Consider the following 21,727-nt stretch of genomic DNA (forward strand, 5'->3'; position numbering starts at 1 on the left):
AAACGCCGCCTTCGAAGCGGCGTAGTCGTTTCCGGCTATATTTTCTCCAGTTTCTCGTTGCTACCAACTTTCGTAATCGACCTCGGGGGTATCAAACGCTTACGATTCGGACGCGCATCATTACGTGTCTCTCTCTCTCTTTCTCTTTCTTCCTCGGGCCAACCTATACGCTTGGTAACGCGGAAGTGAGACGATTAATTCGATTGTTATCACTCGTTACAGAGCGCTAATGCGCGACGATGGGCGATCGACAAGAGAGATCGATAACAATCGGTAATGGCTCCGCGACGACCAGCGTCGTTCGAAGTGTTCTGTTACGTGGTATAGGGCTGTGGGAGAAATATCATACAATCGTCAGAAGCGCGGAGATCAATTGTCGAAGACATCGAGCAAAAAAAACGGGTTTCCTCGTCAAAGTAAAATCGAAAACGACGATGACAATGACGACGACGAGAATGACGATGACGACGACGACGACGACGACGACGACGACGACGACGACGACGACGACGACGACGACGACGACGACGACGACGCGACGACGACGACGACGACGGACGACCGACGACGACGACGACGACGACGACGACGACGATGACGACGACGACAACGACGACGACGACGACGACGACGACGACGACGACGACGACGACGACGACGACGACGACGACGACGACGACGACGACGACGACGACGACGACGACGACGACGACGACGACGACGACGACGACAACGACGACTACGACGACGACGACGTCAACGACGACGACGACGACGACGACGACGACGACGACGACAACGACGATAACGATGGTAACGGGGACTCCAGGGGAACTCGCTCCACAGAATATCGTTTATCATGGATCAAGAGAAAAGCGTGTCCTTTTTACTCGGGCTTCAAGCGATGCCACTGCACAATGGTCTGCCTTGGCTTTGTGATCATGTCCTGCCAATGCTTCGTTTCGCTCGCGCCACTGCCATTCTTTCCTGAAAGGAATTTACGCGTACACTGCACACCACCGTACCTGCAATTTCTTGCCGCGTCTTGTTGCTTGTGACTCGATTTGCCAGATTTTCTACTCGCTGCCGCGCGCTCAGCTGAGTGCCGAAACAAACGAGATGTTAGCTACCGCGCGCCGATTTCGAGGGAATTTCCGATCTCCCGATTGTTTTGCAATCACGGGCGGCTGAGATATCGAATATCTGTCGGTTGGGGATATGCCGGGTCAGGTAGTCGAGCTAATCCCGAACGCGTGACGATCAGCCTAACCGTAAGTATACAGGATTAATCACTCAACACGATCGAATTGATTAATTTTCTTCAGAGGAGACTGAAAGCAGTCTCGGAAACTTTCGCGAACTATGTGTCTCCGATCGAGAATATAACTCCATCAACTTCGAGAGAAATTGGGTATCGAGGCTGGAGCCTCTATGCCTTTTCGACGAAACAATAATAGTGTGAGAGAAAAGGGCAATTCCGAGATTTCGCAATGGAGGGGTACGTTTATCGTAAAGTTCTCGAAATACCTGCGAGCTGAATCCGGCCGATCAATTCGTTCCGTCCGATATTGTCAAAGTCCATCACCATCACGTCCAGGGAGCATTCTCTGATTTTCTCCCAGGGTACGTTGAAGGAGAATACCTCGTTGAATATCGGATTCAAAGTGCATTTGAAAATGGGAGTTTTGCGCTTCTCGATCCTCTTATCGCCAAACTGCAGCCACACTTTCACATACGGATCTGAAATTGCAAGTATTTCATTACGAACGATCACCAGACGAGTTTTCCATACCAGAGGATGTCGTTCGAGGATGATACAAACAAACGAAAGTAACGTGGAACACACTATTGTATATATACATACTTAAGTAGAGTGCCTCGTATTTCGGCAGGCATAATTCTTGCAACAGCTTGCAACGCGATCGAAAGGATAAATCCCTTCAGACTGATCATCGAGACTACACACCTGATTTTCCGTTGATATCCTTAGCCTTGAGATTCCTCGCCTTTAGCAGAGTCAACGTCAGTATAGAGTTGCTCGGGTGGTAGCACAGTGAGCACAGGAGTTCCCCACATTTGTCTTTAGCTGGCGGCTTCAGGGCTTTCCAAAACGACGGTTTCTCCGACAGATCAACCTGCGACAAGTCCGCGAGGTATCACCGATTGCTGCACCGTGCGTAATTGATATCCCGTCGGTACAATTAATGAATCGAATTTCGGGAGACGGAACTTTTCGCAGGAGAGAGAGAAAAAAGGGCGTACTTTCGATTCGCGTCTTCGTTAGCTAGGAAAGTTTTAATTAATTCCTATGGGCCGTCACTTTGTTGAATTAAACGGCGTAATTCGGTTAATTAAACGGGTAATTGTCGCGAGAAAGAGATAACACGCTGGAGAAATAACGTAATTAAGCTGAAACGGAGAAGCTGTCAGATAGCTACGTGCATACGTGCATGCGTGCGTGCGTGCGTGCGTGCGTGCGTGCGTGCGTGCACGAGCGTATTTGCACGCCTCACCAAAAATTAGACGGCCTCTCGGGAAACGTTCGCCGCACGTTATCGTTATTACCTCCGTCACGTTTGCCTCTTATTGAGAAATGCAGCGTACGCGATCCAATTATGTATTCCATCCGAGGCGATCATATCCAGACGAAATAGTTAATTGATTACGTATATTGCGAATTAGGAACGCGGAATATGCAGGGTAAACACGCTGTGGAATCGAGCAGTTAAACCGTACGACACGAATTATTCGTGCGCAATCCGATTTCAAGTAATTATGTCGATCTCTCTTCAGACCGAAAGGAAACGGATTATTCCGTCCGACTCGCCGTAGGCATTTGATTCGTATTATTCTAATATTCTAATATACGCTCGGTTTATACGCAAAATCGACATGATATTGATAAAGAACATTTCCGTTCCAAAGCCGCCTATAAGCAACGACAAGAAGACGCACGAGAGACGCCGGGAATGTCCGACTCGCAATGTCGGCGCGTATTACGAATTGCTCGTGGGAAATGAATTTGTACATAGCTCAGAATTATAATAACCATGTATCTCGATGTTATTATGCACGTGGATTAACTAGTCGTTCGGTAATATTGGAGAGCGGACAGCTGGCTCATTAAGCGGCCTCGTGACACGATTAACAAATTAAAACTTGCCACCGTCCTCTCGCCATTACCGTATCACCACGCGTACGTAAGAAGTGACGAAAATTCAATCGATTCTCCGAGGTAACGCGCAACGGTAAAGTCCAAGCTTTCTAAGCTTGTCCCGTTTAAACGCGCGCGAATGCACACATTCTTATCGAATAATATAATCACATTATATCGCGCGTAATTAGGATATTTTTTTCTCATTTATTTATTTACAGACTTAGTACTCTTTGATGCACGTGAAAAAAAGAGCAGAAAGATAAACTTGGAAATACACGAGAATATAATATTCATACCGAAGTACACAAACTTATACGTTACAACAATTAACTAATAGTTGATAGCTCGAATATTTTATTGCTCGGATCTTGTTAACTTTACAATATTTGTTCTACGCAAAATAATTTCCCATATTACCCTTTTGAATATTTTAAATAATATTAGTGTATCTTAATCGGACAAATTAATATGGTACTTTTTTTAAATGTATACATATATTATTATATTGGAGAGAAATTATTTCCACATGCAAGTGAACGAGGCGAGACGTTTCGACATGGAAAAGTCCTGGAATTAAGGTCATATCGATAATATCACCGATCCAACAGTGAATTATAAGCTCGCTGCAGGTATTTACGATATGAATTATGACCTGTCATTCTTTCTATTCCGAACTAAAGCGATTTTTACAACGAGCGTGACTTCCCGACGCTTCCCGACGTTCTCGCGACGCGGTGGATTGACTAATTAAACAGCTCGCCCTTCAGACCGCGATGCCACGACGGCAGTAAATAATTAGGCGACGGAGAAGCTGTGCGGAAACCTATGCGGAACAAACGTAAGGCGCGAAATGCCGAGATACACGGCACGTCAGTTTCCACTTATCCGCCCCGTGAATCCCCACCGTTATCGTGCGCCCTCGCACGAATCCCTTAATCCGCGTCTACTGCACGTAATAATTGAACCGCACAAATTACGGGCAAACACATCCCGTCAAATTACCTGGCAAAGCGGCAGAAACATTTCCCCTATGGAGTCATCCCGCGAGAATCGATCGTAGTCGAAGACATGCAGATGTAACACCCTGCTCTGCAGCTTCTGTATGGGGAAACCTGAGTGATTCATATAAACACACGTACATTTTATTAAATTATCGCACAATCCTGCGAAGGAAATTTCGTCCCGACGCACCGTCCTTTCCGAACAACGCTGTCGCCCCCCCCCCCCTCCTCCTCTCCCCACGTGTCCCACGCCATCTCGATTGATTTAATTCCTCTAATAATGGCGTATACGCGCTCGACGGATGCGAGCTTGAAGAAAGCGAAAACATTCGATCTGCTTCGGCTTAAGTGAGAGATCGAAGCGTGGCGATCTGATTACACACCGATCGGTACGATCAGTGGGAGGAAACCGGTCAAGGTCGCAACATATTTATACTTTCAAGGCAAAATGGAGGTGATTTTTTCGAAAGTGACCATTCTGAGTCAAAATGTTAAGTGCGAAGAATTTTATATTGCTATAGAGACGTTCTTAAAGCATAAGCATAAGAGCATCTGCTTTTGAAATTCGTCTGTGCGTCCGTGATGACCTTCATTTCAACGCACGAATTTTTTTTATCTTTCTTATTCGGTTATTTATTTAGTTCTTTTAGATATATTTTTGGAACTATTATGCATGATTGTAAAATTTGCCCAACAATAATAACACTTCTAACACACAGGACATAAGAAACGATAAGTGATGAGCGCTTGTCCCACATTTTTTTGCACTTTAATTAATCATTATCATCGACTCGTTGTTATTGATTATTATTATTATTATTATATCGATTGTTATTCCGAAATATCATCTGATTTGCAACAGAAAAAGTTGTTTTTCTTCAAGGGAAGCGGGATACTCGAAAGATAAATTTTCTTATTAGGTATTTAGGTATGCCTTCCGAAATTCATCAAAGTATAGAATTGAAACTTTCCTGTATTGATTGTATCTTGATGTACATTACGGTACTCTCTAAAGTATCAGTGTATACTTTACTGAAATTCTATACTTACAACTGATGGTATGCAATTATAAGTACAGCTTTACATAATCAGTAAAGTCTCACTGAAAGGATAAATTAACAACAACGGCTGTCCCAATTATCAATGCAATGTTTGCAATCGTAGACGGTGTTATCGCACGGCGCACAGAGAGAAGCCGTCAATTCCATCGCTGCAAAGCGAGACTTGCTAATTTGCATTATAGATTCCGTAATGAAATTTTGCTCCCACTGGTCAAAACCAATAAGATATATGACGGAGCGATAAGTCGGGAGGCTGTGTTCACTGAATATCAGTGAAAACTTTCGAACACACGCTGTTTATCGAAATACCTTTTTTATTCATTAAATCAGAAACACATTTACTAGTACACTTTAAGAAAGCAGGCTGAGAAATATTCCTTTTCCGCACAGCGATCGCTATCATAAGCTCGCAGAAAGGGAGAAAGTTCAGTTCCAAAGTGTGAAGGGTTGATCCATTCAAATACGAAGACTTTTATTAATTGTGTTGCCGCAAAAATTACTTTACATTTATCTCCCGTTGATCGGCTCGGAAGAACGTTTGAACATTTATATTAATTCACGTTTATATTAAACTCCCCATCAACCTTCGACATATCATCGAGTTTTACTTCAAGTCATTTTACTCTTTGAGCTTCCTTCTCTCGCGCTTGGTCTTAACTACTTGCAAAGATTTGTTTCGTGACTTTTATTCTTTCTCGGAGATCTATCTCTCAGAAAGCGAAAGCGAGAAAAATGTACTTTTTCTTTTCTCTCAAAATACAATAACCCCTTGATCAAACTAACCTTAACTCTTTGAATGGGGAATTAATTTAATTTAATTTAATTTAATAAACACTCACAACGGTGGGGTGAACGCCGGGACGAAAGATGCAAAAGAGTCGGTCGGGAACACTCACCTTCGAAGTAAAACGTCTCGTTCCATCGCGGATTCAACGTGCGCCTTTTGATTTTCGTCTCAAGCCGGTGCTTCTTGTCCGGGAGTAGCGTGACGCGTACGTACGGATCGGAGGTGCCCGACAGGTCCTTCGCCGGCAGGTCTTTACCCTGAAATAAATCGTCGTATGTCACGTGAGGAGTCGCATGGGAATTTCTTAAGCTCTCGTTATCTGTAAGTAGCGCGCGGGACGTTGTAGTTGTTCATCAGAGAGAGGGCTCTTCGCGTGTTGCCCATTGTGCGGTACATCTCGCGAGAGTGCCGTGGCCTTTCGGATACATAGATAAGACAATTCGGTGAGCGTACGACGTGCAACAGCCTCTGGCTGATGTAGCTAGCGCCTTCGTTACGTTAAACAGATTTCGAGCGTATAAGCGCGCCCTTTGTGGCCAAGAGCGCACTCGATGTCGTTAATGGAAGTTTCGTGGACGACAAACGAAATCGATAACTGCTCGTAACGGCCTTGATGGCCTCTCGTATTTGGCAAAATAAGTCTGCTCCGGAGTTCGCCACGGTCCGTAACTTTCTATAACCGCCTGACCGGTTAAAAAATTGCACAGCGTGGCCGTGAAGGCGTTTACGCTCGACGTTGGACGATCATTTTTCATTGGCCTGTCGTGCCGTTTCTGCGAACTTCATAATGTCACTTTGCCCACTTAAGTTCTTCGGGGGAAATTACTTTGTGTACATGTGTGCGCGTCGTTATTTATAAATGGAATATCGCGAGGGCTCGGCGGATGTACTTTGAAATTGCTGTGTGAGAATTCAAAAGATTTTCATCTTCTTATGGAGTAAGGAAGTAAAAGGAAATTTCCATAAATACAAATTACATAGTTGAAATGTCCTCAAGTAAAGCTCGCGGGGACATAAATTGCGCGTATAATTCCGCAAAATTTTGCGGCAAGCGCGCTTTCTGTACGCGGGCAATTTCAAACTTCAGTTATTCCCACTTCCCAATTTCAGTTATAAAAATATCGAATAGAAATGGAACAAACGCGATATCTTTCGTGATGCTCAGTTGAACGTTTCGAAACGCCAACAAATTTTCGCGCCACAAAAGACGCGCGATGGGAATTCATAAAAGCAGGAATTTTTAGGTTGAGAGCGCAGTTCCGCTCTCGTCGAGAGATACATTCCGGGCCATTTAGAATACACGCTAACTGCGGAAAACACATCCATATTTCGCGTATAAAAATTAACTGTATTTCCTGAGCAACGGTGATACGCTTTGCAGAGGTAGTTGGTGTAATGCGCGTATTATGAAATTTCACGAAAATCAACAGGATAACGAGATAGGCGGGAACATGTTGCGCTCCGCGTATTTTTACAGGGTCCGATCTATCGTACTGAAAACGCAACACAAAGCAGAAACGTAATTAATCTCTCTTTTATTTTGTGTTCCGTGATTCTTTGCCATGTAAAATTTGGACTTTATCCGCGGACGCGGATATTTCGCATGCACCTCGAGTTCACTGCGAACTAAGTAGAAAGGGAAGACTTTTTCTTTTCTCTACAAATTCTCGACTCATCGAAATTCTCCACTAAGAAATTCAACACAATGAACCGATTAAATATTCTCCTTCACTGTGAGTGAGAAATTAAATTTTTATCGGCATACTTCTCTCTTTCGAGTTGAATAACAAAATATTTTTAAATATCTTATCAATTTCTCTCTCTCTCTCTCTCTCTCTTTCTCCGATATAATTTTCCGTTCAAAATAATACTGATTTATTTTCGTTTGTTTACATATTTACGGGAAAATATCATCTCTCTTTGTAGCATAACACACAATTTCCAATCTGACGTACAGAAAAGGAAGACGAGTTAAAAAGAAAAAAACAAGTTAATAATAGGAAGTTAATAATACGAAAGAGTATGTAATATAGTATAGTAATTATATGATTGCACGTACAAGTCAAACATTTTCTTTTTTTTTTTCTATAATTACGCAAGATCATAAACATCGAGACGTCGAATAATATGACGTAATTTTAGCTGCTGCGCGTACATACAATCACGCACACGCATGCGTATTTCTATTCTGACAGTTATGTAAGTGGTGTACTTAAACGTCGCCCAACTGCTACGTGACTCTTGGCACGCGGTAATCTTCGTCGCGCAAAGAGCACAGTGAATGTTACCACCGCGTTTCACTTAACGTCGAATTAAATTGTGTGCGGCGGAATCCAACGTTCGAGAATTTATGCGTTTGTTTACAACAAAAGTCTCCGCCCGACGGAAACGGGTTTTATTTTTCTGCAGGACGGTCGCGCTATGAGAGTTCCGAGGGAGACGCCGATGTAACCGAGGAGTAATGTATGACGTCCCAGTTTTCTGCGGGGTGCAACGTGCGTCTCGTCGGCGATTTATGGCGCCTCTTATCGTTCGCGCGTCGATGAGATAAGAAATCTACTAATAGGTCCGCATAGATTCTCACCCATATCTCTCTTCTCCCCTTTTCTCTTTACTTTGTGCATAGAGAGATAAATATGACACGAGGAATATATATTTAACAACCGCGAGAAAAATAGAGAGAGAGAGAGAGAGAGAGAGAGAGAGGGGGGGAGAAAAAGTGTCGTTCAGTCGAATTTTCTGTTAAAAAGAAAACATCTAACGCTATAGATCTACAAGATATCTGTCGTTATTCGCGACACTTCGCGCTAAATGGCCCGCGGCGTAACGCCAAAGTAACGCGCGTCGGATCAGGGGAATCGTAAAAATAAATCTCATTTTCCTCCTCCGTCCACCCAACGGCGCGCAATCGTCAATTAATTAATGCGTAACCGTCGTCGGTCCCGAATCTCCTTTTTTTATTATGACAACGGCGATCCAATTTCGATTTCATTTATCATTCAATTAAGCATTGCTACACCCGCGTACACATCGGACACAATTCAAACGCAATTCGGTATCGCGTATGTGTATAATGTGTGTCCCGCGTTATTATTATGATCCCCGACCTCGTCGCACGGGAATATGCACGTCGGTATTGCGATCGATGTGCTGCATTGCCGTGCACAAATAACCGCGCGATGTCGACGTCCGCGAGTGTGTCCGACAATTGCAAGTTTCGCAAAGACCAAGTCTCTCTCTCTCCCTCTCTCTCTCTTTGTCTTCAACGGGCGCGACGCGCACTCCCGGAAATTCCCAGACTGACCTGTATGATGCGCAGAATGAGCGTGCTGTTCTGGAAGTCGTACTCGAGGCTGAAGTGGATCTGGCCGACGTTCTCGCTCGGCTCCGAATTATCGATATACATGTCGACCAGGGAGATGGACCTACTTTGTAGAAACGCTTTCTGCAACATACACACACGCGTCGGCGACGCGATCGTTACAATCGTCTCTCCTTGTTCCGGAGAGAGCGATCCATCTTCCTCTCGCTTCCCGGGACGTTACACTCCGGAAGGAAATGCGATTAGGGAGTCCGGTCTAAAAGGATCCCCTCAAAATCGCATTACAAGCGGTATCCGTTATTCGCGCGCGTTGTTACGCGAGCGCGCGTCTCAACTTCGCCTCTTAACGCCATTATTCCCGATGCTCTTCCAAATTGACGAAAAAGACGGAAAAGTGAAGTGGGACGGTAAAAAGAGGAAGCAACGCTCCGTTACATCTCCCGGAGCTCTACAATGAACAATTAACGTCGCTGATGATAACGTGATGTCGTTAATTATGACGCTTTGTCGAGAGGACTTTATACCGTCGTCCTTGGTGCTTCGCGCCGTTGCGACTGCTGTCCGATTCGAAGTTGCGACGTTAATCCTCGAAGAATTAATTCCCCGACGAAACGCCCCGCGACGACGCCGACGGTGCGAAATCCGCGATTCACGTCGCGATTTCCTCGTGATTCTCCCGCTCGACCGGGCCGCGTTAATAAATCCGCACGAGGGCTCGTCGAGAGAGACTTACCGAGGGATGTTCACCTTTGACGTTCTGCAATTGTTTATTTTGCGGTCCGGCGGTGGGCGTACGGGGCTCCGCGCTTCCGGCATTGCTGGCACCGCCACCCGGGGCCGCGGTCGCACCTGCTCCGCCGCTCGCAGGACCGCCGCTGCTACTTGCCGGGGACTTGCTGGCCGGACTGCCGGTCGTCCTGAAAAATAGATGTAGAATTCGTCGCGTTACGTCCCTTCCGCTTTTCACGCCCCCGCCCGCCCTCCGTCCTCCTCCCTGATGAAAGCTCGCTTGTCCGTCTTTGTTACCCTTTGTCCTCTTCCTCGTGTCGAGGAAGGCAACGCTACGCGTGCTGTAACGGCGCTTAAGACGCTAATGGGGGGGGGGGGGGAATGCTAAGGTACAGTGCGTGCTCAACTAAGTTTCCTCATTCTATTACCATTTCAACTCTAATGATCACCGTCGTAAACGAGGCTCGTAGCCCCAAGTAAGCAGTCCTTGGCGTACGATTTTTCTCTACGTCGGAAGGGCCAAGCTTTCTCGACGGTAATTTTGCTTCATGATGTCTGTTGTCAAGTTTCCCCGTCGAAGAGAAACGATCGTAACGCCGGTGAGAAGCTCAGTCTACTCTGTTCCCTTGTCTCTTCCGGCGCTGCCGAGATTCAGCGTTTCGCCTGATCACGGCGGAGCGCGATTCGCGTTGGCCGATTGAGAGACTCGCCGGAGCCGCCAACTCGTCCCCGCGCATTTATGCACCGGCTTATCAACGACGGCGACGTGCTGATTCCGGCGTGATACACTTCTGTAACGCGTGTTAGAGACACTAGCAGCCGCGAGAGATCCAGGTAAATCTTATCGCGCGATTTATCGTGTCGCATCACGCCACGTGCTGCGCCCGCTAATCGAGACAATGTTCAGCCGGGCACGCAAACCGATACGCCTCTGTCGCGTCAACGGCTTATTAATAGTTGCTGTTTATCAGCGACGGAGACGCGCGACTGTCGCGACTGTGCGGAGCGTGCATAATTGCACAGAAACGGCTGGCAGCCACGGCCACGACGCGACGGCGAGAGAAAAACAAACGCATGTATGTACGTACGTGTAATTACGTACGTACGCGCGCGACTCAAAGCGAAATCGATACGGAGCATGCGAGCTGAGGGAAGATGCGTTTGGTACTTGCGACTTGCGTTAAACTGAACACTCTCAGCCCTGCGAATGCGACCTGTTCGATCGACGGTTTAACGCGACGCGACGCGGCGCGACGCATTTACTGACCGCGTTATTTTGTGTCTGCATGTCTGAATGTTTCTGCCAGTCACACGTTTTTGTAGTTTGTTCGCCGGCGAACTGCGACTTGCGGACATGTGTATCTGCGTAATCAGTGGCTTCACTTCGTTGCCGGCAGAAGTGACGCGCGAAATCTCATGGTACTCGGTGTTGTATACGTCCGCGAAAATCTCCAGGAGAATTCCACACGCTCGAGACTCGCATCCATATCTCGCGGAGACACCGCAGGCGAACATGCGGGCGACCTCGTAGACGAATAATTCGCGCGCGAAGGTGAGCCAAAGTTCGCCCAACTGTTTCTCACGTTTTTTTCCGACGGAGATAGAAGCGTAATAATCGGTCATGGCAGGAGTCGAAATGACAATATGAGTTGAGACTCTCGACGTCAGGGGCTTCAACGGAGGATTCAAGAGGAACATAATTATCTTCATTTTATTTTTACCTGTATTAGATAAGAGTATAATAAAGAGCCAAAATATTTACGTCATGACTTGTCACATTAATTCCTATCGTATCCGATTTTATCACGCAAATCCGTAAACAGTAGTTTGCAACTGTGACCATTTATTCCCGCTCCTTTTTCATAAAAAACCAAGTGTAAAAACCGTTTTGCAGAGGAGTAAGTTAAAAATACAAGTGTCGAAACACGTACCTAACATTAGACATTTTTATCGTTCTAATCTTTAAATTCAAGTATCTAAGCTTCCAACAAAAAATGTAAATGCATGTATTAAATATATGTGTGTATATATATACATGTGTATATTCTGTTAAAAGTTTAAATATTCATATTTAACGACCAAGATGATAAAAATATCCAGAGTCAGTTACGGGTCTCAGTGTATTACAACAATCACTTTATACACGAATTCATTCACGACCGATTGAAAGAGGACATCACGCCGGGCGTACGGCCGAATCGCGATCTCACTTTTATTTATTTACCCAAACGATCCGCTATTCATCGCTCATAAATAAGACTAGGAGTGAACCCGCGCATATGCGGAGATCTTCGCCACTTTCGAAGAGAAAAGTACGAGAGCCACAGGATACGCGCGCCCAGCGACCTGCATAAATTTAGACGACCGTCTCTCGTCACGTAGCGTACAAAAACGATTCATTATGAAGACGCCGCTTTGCGAAGGACGGATACGTTGGTTTCGCATTTGCTTGAGCTTGAACGTCGTTGCCCGTAAACGTAAACGGCACACTTTACACGACGACTCGTCGGTGACGGCGTACCGACTTGCGCATTTGAACGAGCAACAGAAACCCGCCGAGATATCGACAAACAGAATGCGCGACGATTCAACTGCTCCGTACTGCGCGTTGTTAATGTTAATCAACTGCTACGACGATTAGTGCACCTGCGTGTACACACGCAGTACACGAAGTACACTTCCAATGTATAGCATTGTTTCTAGTGAACGACACGTGTATTTTCGCGACAAGCAATTTTCTCTGAAAAATCGCACGGAACAGTCGGACCCAACCTTTTTTTCTATTTCTCTCTTCTTCTTTTTTTCTTGTTTCCTTTATTAGCAAACACTATGTGTGAATTACGTGTTTACGTGGCTGCGTTTACATCAACACCGCGGAAACAATTCCGTGGAAACAATTCCGACCGACATATTCGCGGTATCGTGCGACCTACGGTGAGCGATAGATTAATTCCGTAATTAAATTTCGCAGATATCATTCTCGATTTTACAGAAAAGATATCAAAGAATCCGCGAGCAGCCGCCGTAGGATCAGCCGCAGCGAACAATGATTTTCCGCCGGCGGTTTCATCGAAGGAAAATAGAAAATAGTCGCTTCTGTAGATCGCCGCAGAATCCGTCGTTTGGATGTAATGAGACGAAATCTGAACACATAAGCAGGAATGGAAGAGGATGAGTATTGCGAGGAGGAACAACGAGACTTGTCGCTTTTCATTTCTTCGGCTTCATCTCCGCGGTACCGCCGAATTAATCAAGTGCTCATCGACGACTATTCGACGCGCCGTGCGAATATTCACCGGCGATATTCGTTCCGCGAATGCATCTCGCACCAAGTAGTATCGCGTTAATAACATCGTTCGCTTAATGATGCCTCCGGGCGGAAAGTGACGTCCACGAGACTCGCGTCGATAAATAAGGCTCATGGCCTACGCAGAAGAAACGTAGGCAGCAAGACGCGAACAGGAAGAGGAGTAGTCAATCATCAACAGTGGCTGGTCGAGTCACTCGCAGCTGAAGTATCACGCCGCACAATGGTCCAAACGCACAATTTTCTGTTGAAAATATGCTAAATAGGCAAATAGTGCAAAATAGGTCGTATTTCTTAACTGATTTGCATAATTCTTTGACAGAAATACTCAGAAATAAATTCTAAAGAGAACTGTGAGAACCGATTTTTTAATTTCTTTGTTTATGCAAAAATATTTAAATAAATAAAGTGATAAATTAGCATTTTTCCACAAAATTATTTTTTATCTGGCTACAAACCAGATTTTGTGTTTTGTATTTGGTTTGTATTTATGTGTGTGTGTATGTGTGTGTGTGTGTATGTGTATGTAACGGAGATCAGGACTCTGGGGTTCGTCATTTCCCCAGTATTTTTTGACTCCAAACCCTCTCCGTTACACTTGTGTGTGTGCGTGTGTGTTTTATAAATAATTTTATAACTCATTTCCACGGAAAGAAATGTTTCTTTAAATATTTCTATCTTATGTATTCAACAATATCAAATAAAAACTGACTGATACAAGTCAGCTTTCATTTTATATTGTTGAATACATAAGATAGAAATATTTAAAAAAATATATTTCTTTTCGTGGAAATGAGTCATAAAATTATCTATAAAATACGCACACACACACACACACACAAGTGTAACGGAGAGGGTTGGAGTCAAAAAAATACTAGGGAAGTGACGAACCTCAGAGTCCTGATCTCCGTTACACACACACACACACACACACATACATATCCACACATATCATATAAAAACACACACATATAAATACAAACCAAATACAAAACACAAAATCTAGTTTGTAGCCAAATAAAAAATAATTTAGTGGAAAAATGCTAATTTATCACTTTATTTGTTTAAATATTTTTGCATAAATAAAAAAATTCAAAAATCGGTTCTCACAGTTCTCTTTAGAATTTATTTCTGAGTATTTCTGTCAAAGAATTACGCAAATCGGTTAAGAAATACGACCTATTTTGCACTATTTGCCTATTTAGCCTATTTTCAACAGAAAATTGTGCGTTTGTGCGCCGTGTCTCGTTAAACGCAGCGCGACCGACGCGCCAATTTCACACGCGCCGCTGTTGTTGCGCCCGCGAACGGCGGTCGCACAGTGTCGCGCGTGTAAGCGCGTCTGCTTCAGAAAGATTTAAGGATACGGATGGACACGAATCGTAAGCCGGGATCGATCACGGAAATGGATGTGTCGCCCGCGCGGCACCGTTTCCAGACGCGAAGGATGCTTCCGAGGAGGATACGCGCAGCGCGTCCGACGCGAATTCAACGGGGGGCGGACGTCGACATCGACCGGAGACTCTCCCATTGTGCTTAGCCGCCGAGCGGCCGCGAAACCACGCTCAACTCGCGAAACTAACGAGGAAGCTTTGCGAGTCTGCGACGAACTTAACGTCGACAGAAGTTTCATCGGCGCGCGGCGGGCCGTACTCGCGTATTTATCAGCGCGCGCGTCGCGTGCAAATCGCATAACGCTGCGCTTGCAAGCTGCACCGCAAGCTCGCTCGGATATAAGCGCGAACAATGTCGTGGGAAATATCGTGTAAAACCGTTCGGGAAATCGTTTCAACGGTAATCAAATTCTCGGTAGGAGAATCTCGAATCCCGCGGGATTTAGCTCTCTCGGCGCGAGGTCCGTTTCTTCCCACCGAGAGAGAGAGAGAGAGAGAGAGAGAGAGAGAGAGAGAGAGAGGAGAGAGAGAAAGGAAAGCTTCTTTCGTATTGTGGAATACTAGTTAAAACACATGCAAATAGTCGGGTTCTCCGAGCGAAATACTTTACAGATTGATCTCGCTTTCCTCTTTCATTTTTTCGCTTCCATTTTTCTTTCTCCTTTTTGCTTTTCGTTTCGTTACGAAATACGAATGTGCGATGTATACGTGTGGGAATATCGACGAGCCAAAACTATCGCAGAATGGCGCAAAAGCACTCGGGTAGAATCGTTAGCAACGCGCGCTTCTGTAAAAGCCGTTTCGGATATCGCGTGATAAACGGAACGCGTCTCTGCTAATGTATTTACGTTACAACAACAGAGGGTATGGCGCGAGAATTGAAGAATAAGGCAGAACCGGCGCACCGAACTCTGAAGTCTGAATAATCTAGCAGCAGAAAGCATTACCCACTACTCTCGTAGAACCTCGTGAAAGATACTCGACAATACGCAACAGTGCAGGACAGGCACAGACGACAGTTGGAGAAAGATATAGAATTCGTTGCGAACGAACGTGAACTACAGAGACAACAGAGAAAGAGAAGTAGAGAAAGAGAGAAAGGGAGAGAGACAGAGAGAGATAGATAGAAGGAGAGCGTTGTTTAATCACCAATGCTCGGGCAAGGCCAGAAAACTGATAGATAAATTTTGACGAGGTAGAATTACTTACGGGCAGTCAAGGTAGCGCCGATCGGTGGACAGTGAACAGTATCCGTTAGGAAGAGAAATTGGAAGAGAAGATAGGAAGAGAAGTTAAATGAAGCAGCATATAGAACAATGGATCTCTTTCATTAAAAAAGTGTCGCCTTAATTCGCATCGGTCATTCATACTTACTCTAATTGCGCTCTGTGGTTCCGATAGTTACGGTGAAACGGGGCATGAAACAGAAAAAAAGATCAGTAATTAATTAATTAGATGTAGCCTACACGCGTACGCACGCGCAAAGAAGGAACACACAGGTTGCGCACCGCGCAACGACGGTACACGACACGGGCTTTCGTCACAGCGGAGACAACGATTATGTAACAACTCACCTCCGTGTCGAGGATTCAACACGACACACAGCACTGCAACCTTATTTATCGCAAAGAACGTCATTTGCAGTCGCAACAATTAGGAGTGAAGAGAGTCACAAAGAGGGAGAGAAAGTATGCGTGCATCGACACATAAACCGGAAGGATTAAGAGAGTAGATATGCGCGCTCGAGGGTGCGTCGTGAAAAATTGACACAGCTTGCAGATTAATTACAGAAAAAGAGGAAGAGAGAGAGAGAGAGAGAGAGAAAGCGAGAGAGACAGATAATACGACGGTAAGAAGGACTGCCAAGAGAACATAATGGAGCGACCGCTGCGGTCGTTACGTAGTATAGTATATGTTACTGTTAACGAAGTGATAACATCTTCCATTACTTGCTAAGCCAAACGAGACAAAGTTTAAATACTCGGGGCGCGCGCCGCGTTAATTGCCGGGTCGGTCGTTAAGGCGGAAATTTAATTAATAAGATGAAAAATTCGCGATAATCCCACCAACGGCGATACGTCCGCGCCGTTTGTTCCCCCCGACCTTTGTTTCTCATTCTCATAATTACGAGATGTAAAACTTCCTCTCTCGTCCCGACGAGAGCGAGCAGCGCCTGGTCGTCGGATCGGCAGTCTGTACATAATAACGTTGGGTCATCGATAGTAATCACTAGCGAGGCATGTCAACACCTATTTTCAACAATAACAAACAGCCTCTGCAGCCGAGGGGCGCAAGTTCTGCGTTCCAACTTCTGCCATCGGTGTACATGTAACAGTTCGTGCACGGAAAAAGCGCGCACACGAGTCAACAGAGGATCACTCGACCTGTCACCACGAAGACTTCGATTCGTGTAGCTCGTTTCTTCTTTGTAACTCGAGCAAAAGTATCTCGTTGAATCCTTCAGCGGTTTATCTCACACCAGCCGAGTTACGTGTCGCGTAGTTTGTGCGCGCTATTGCATAATACGAGACGTAAGGATAACGATAATTGTACTAGAAGCATCGAGCAAATGGGTACTACAAATGGATACTGAAAGCAACCAAGAAAGAGAGAAAGAGTAAGAGAAAGAGGCAGAGAGAGAGAGAGAGAGAGAGAGAGACAGTTATATTCTTGATCGTAGTCGCCAAATCATGCATACTAAACATCGTTGTTTCTTCGTGTGCGCTTCCCACAGACGTCAATTACGCAGGGCCGATAACACACACACACACACACACACTCGTTTCTTATCTTAGAAGCTGTACACGGCTCCTTCACGGCCGCAACCGCGGAATGCCCTATCGATATTCAATAGCCACATTTGACTTCGCATTATTGCGGAATTACGCCGCTCCGTGTACCCGCGCGAGGAATCTGTTAACTTCACAACGAAAATAGATACATCTGCCGATAACAGCGGGCAACGCTGCAGCGGCGGATACAATATGCGATCTCACGGACGATACCGTGAAAGTTTTGATATTAAATCAGCCGCAACGAATGTTCCGCTTCGTTCACATAACAGAACCAGCTACCATACTAAACATATAACACACAGGCTGCACGCACGCACGCACGCACGCGAGGAAATCGATACTACGCTTCGTATGAATATATGTATGTAGAAATCCGCTCTTGCTTTGCCTCCTCTTTTCTCTTATTTATTTCCGCTCATATATTTGCCCTTTTTCTTTCCTTTCTCGGTTGACATCCTCCCTCCGTCCCGCCCTCGCTCTCTTGAATTATTATATTATACGTAGCTGTACTTGCGTCAATATTGACGGCGCGATTTGATATCTTCGATTTGCAAAGCTCCATGCGACGCCGCGAGAGTCGTAGCGCTCGCAAGGTAAACTCATCTCGCATCGGATATTTTGCGAATTAAATCGTAACCTAAATTTGCACTCGCTTAAATCACGATATATATATATATATATATGTATATGTATATATGCACGTAGCGTTTGATATGAATTTATTCCCCGGACGGCGACGTAAATGGATACACGCTTGTTACCGACCACGGTATATTTTTAACTTCGTTAATTAAGTGAAAATCTCCCGGTCACACGTTTTAACGAAATGCAAACTTTCCATTCTCCCATTCCCCGTGGAATTCTCTCTCTCTCTCTCTCTCTCTCTCTCTCTCGCTCTCTCTCTCTCTCTCTCTCTCTGTCGAGCGGATGATCATTGAATATAAAGATTACGGGTTAACATTTCACCGCTGCGCCGAGGAGTATTGTATTATTAATTAGAAACACTTGAGTGTGTCATCAATTAATCTGCTCTCGGGCCGCGATTTGTCTGGTGTAGAACTCCGCTACTGCTTGCCGCGTCACCTGTTCGTTATTCGCAAACGTATGCCGACGACAATGCGTGATTAATTTAACGGCGTTATTACTCGCGTATGCGCGTGTGCACACAATCTGTTATCGAATCGTGAACGTACCGTCAACGTTACCTCAGCATTACATTTCAGTTACGCATTAGCGCAACGCCATTACGGAATCGCGGTATGCTCAAAAACCGATCTCAAATTTCCATCGACTTGCAATATCGAAGAATCGCGAAATGTAAAAGCGCCGATAAATTTCGCGCCGATGACCTCAACCGATATCCAACAAATGAGCAACAATTGATTCGCATACAAATTAGACTAGGAATAAATACGCGCCCTCGAGCGCAGAGAGTGTGAGAAAACCTTTACAACCACAAATCATGATTTACATTTTTCAACGAGAAAAACAAATTTCACGTTCGAATTCACAAATTCGAAATTACGAGTGATCCCGAAGAAAACATCACTCCAATTGCACTTTCGATTATTCGATTATAATTTTCGCGCTTTTGCGAACAAATTAAATAAAATCCGTTTCTCGGGAAGAATCGACGAATTCCCCGCGGGTACTAAGAGCGCCGTCGAAAGCGACGAAGATACGCGCACGTGCGGCAGATAGGCTCTCGGAGAAATGTCCTATTTTGCATATTTAAAAATCACAACGGCAGCTGTGCGCTGCCAAAGCACGCTCGTCCAGCGCTTTCGCAGGATACATTCGGCAAGATGTGCATCGCTGTTATACCCGGCGCGTGCATCGTTTAAATAAATAAGTCAGACATAACAGCAGCTGGAACTTGGAGCGAATTCGCCAATTTTCTCATTCCCTCTGTCTTATATTAGGACGAGAGCAGTAGGAGGAGGGACGCGAGAGCGCGGTGAAGGAGCAGATATTGCCGTTGTCGTCGCGAACCACCGAGAACAGCCACCGAGGATGTTGGCGAATGGGAACGACAGCGACGATGCCGCTCGCCATTTCGCGATGGCTCCGCTCGCGAATGGACGACTCGTCGAACGCGCACGACTTGTCAGATAATTTCCAATCGAGAACAGCCAACATACGGGATGGTCCCCGAGTTTCGAAAGTATTCCCTCTTGCGGTCGGCGGGAGACGTCCTTGAGGAGCATCGACGCGGAGAACGTCCTCGCGCTGATACACTGCACCGCCGTGGTCCCTTAACCCTTGCCGCTGCATTTTCCGTTTATAAAAGCGCAGCTCTAAAAATGTCACGTTGACGTGGGAAACGCTGAAAGACGCTGAAAAGGCTTTTAAGGCGCAGCTTTTCTCTGCGCGCCGCTATTTCGCCGTGCACGCGTATATATACAAGTCCCTGCGAGACAAGGTCATCGTATTATGAAAAACAAACTACCGGCCGGCCGGCAGGCCGGCCGTCCGTCGTGCGTTAGCGTTTATCGCGTTTATTGAAGACGACGATTCTCCTCGCTGCGCTTCGAAGTGGCGAATAATCCGTCGCGCGGTGCCGTCTAGAGTATCGCTCTTTAATTCGCTTTCCATACCTACACGAGAACGGCTCCTGTCATCGGGACCGAGTCGAGACACCGGAGCGAAATTGGTTCGTAATTCGCAACTATAGCCTCTTCTGTCATCCCGCAGTCAATCACCCGCGTAAATATGCGCTGCGCGCGTGCGCACGCTGCTCGTATCCTCTCTATCTAAATATTGGGATTCGTGCGAACGCTCGAGCAGAATCTTACCTGGTGGTGTAGTATTCGAAGAAGGCAACGAGTATCTCCAGAGATCTTGACACCGCGGCCCACATAGTTTCCTCGTTCCGGGCGAGTTTCGATTCGGCTAATCTAATTACGCTCGAGAAGTCGCTAGAGAAGCCTCGGTCGAAGTTCCGGCCCGCGAGTCTGACGAGACGAATTTAACACATATTTGCTGCGATCCTCGCATCTCCCTCGACGTTGATTTTCATTATCGACACAACTGCACAGCACGCGCGTGAACTCGCGCGAGACAACGCGATCCGGTCGCGGTTGCGATCGGCCGATGAGCGCGGATGACTGCAGCCGCGGGTTTTACGGCGGAGGAGCGAATCTCGCGCGATTCGCGATTCGCTCACTCGGTCGCTCCGACGGCGCGCCGACAGTTAGACACACTTGAACCCGACAAATTGCACGTCAAACGCACCAACGCGAGATTTACATTTCATTAAATTCGCGGAGCGCATATTTGATCCGTGTAATCCGTCTAGAGGAAGATTTCTCATCGAGTCTTCCGATATCAGGGCTCTTGAGTCGCGAGCGAGCGACTGAGTAAGATCCTTAATAACTTTGCTCGCTTCACAGGCGGGCCAGGTGTATATGTGGCGAGGATAAAGTCATTTTCTCAACTTGATCTTCCGCCGATGAGATTTTAACTTGATATCTAATTACACGTGTAAAGACATGTGTGTACGTGCTTTTAAATAACGCAATAACGTCGTAGAAGGTAACCACCGCCGATGTCTCTCCTCAACGTCGGAAAGACGTCGGCGCGAATTCGTCGCGCGGGATTCATTAGAAGGTCCGTCATTAAATTTGCGCCCGCGAAGTTGTTTAACAACTTCTGTACAAACAAAGCGCGCTTGCCGAAACGCGCAGCTATTTATATAACGAGGTTTGTATGAGAAATAACCGATCTCTCTGCCCCCCACCCTCACCTCGAAGAGAAGCTCGTTAAAAAGCATTTCAAGTTTGTTCCGAACAGGCATTTTCGCCATTTCGCGAACGAGTGAATTTCATTTACGGTGCACAACGGGCGATATTCGAAGGAAATATCGAGCTGTCGCGCGACACACGTTTCGTCGATTCTATAAATTACGTTTCGAACAATCGCGCCCCCTCCCCTTGCTCCACAGCGCAGAAATTAATAAAAGCTACATTGTGTCGTTACACAATATTGTGCTGTAACTTCGTAACGTAAGGGTCGCGACAAAATCAAACAGATTAAACAATTAATTTGTGTAATGCGCAATGTACAAACAGTTACCCGGTTATTCGACGTACCGTAAATATAACGCATTTATCGGCTGTATGGTAGATAATATTATTGCCGTGATCGCAATTATATTAACCGATAAAGGATAAAC

The 21,727-nt window shown here is 45.7% G+C and overlaps 1 protein-coding gene across 12 annotated transcripts in view; it reads right to left on the minus strand.

The window, feature by feature from the left end:
* Window positions 1–779: 779 nt before the first annotated feature.
* Window positions 780–21,727, minus strand: part of Syt7 (Synaptotagmin 7) — a 146,840-nt gene continuing 125,892 nt past the window's right edge. For 2 of the 12 annotated variants that reach the window (XM_011149102.3, XM_011149112.3), the window contains 8 exons: window positions 16,133–16,144; window positions 10,062–10,245; window positions 9,311–9,451; window positions 6,116–6,263; window positions 4,160–4,269; window positions 1,967–2,135; window positions 1,528–1,740; window positions 780–987 (listed from right to left, as the gene is read on the minus strand). In XM_011149102.3, coding sequence (XP_011147404.1) covers window positions 887–987; window positions 1,528–1,740; window positions 1,967–2,135; window positions 4,160–4,269; window positions 6,116–6,263; window positions 9,311–9,451; window positions 10,062–10,245; window positions 16,133–16,144 — 1,078 coding nt within the window. In that variant the 3' untranslated portion in view covers window positions 780–886. Of the gene's footprint in view, window positions 988–1,527; window positions 1,741–1,966; window positions 2,136–4,159; window positions 4,270–6,115; window positions 6,264–9,310; window positions 9,452–10,061; window positions 10,246–16,132; window positions 16,145–20,348; window positions 21,025–21,727 lie in introns of all 12 variants that reach the window. The other 10 variants (XM_011149109.3, XM_025298158.1, XM_025298159.1 and 7 more) reach the window with 10 other exon arrangements.

The sequence above is a fragment of the Harpegnathos saltator genome, unplaced genomic scaffold, assembly GCF_003227715.2.
Source record: "Harpegnathos saltator strain DR-91 unplaced genomic scaffold, Hsal_v8.6 scaffold208, whole genome shotgun sequence".
Taxonomy (NCBI): domain Eukaryota; kingdom Metazoa; phylum Arthropoda; class Insecta; order Hymenoptera; family Formicidae; genus Harpegnathos; species Harpegnathos saltator.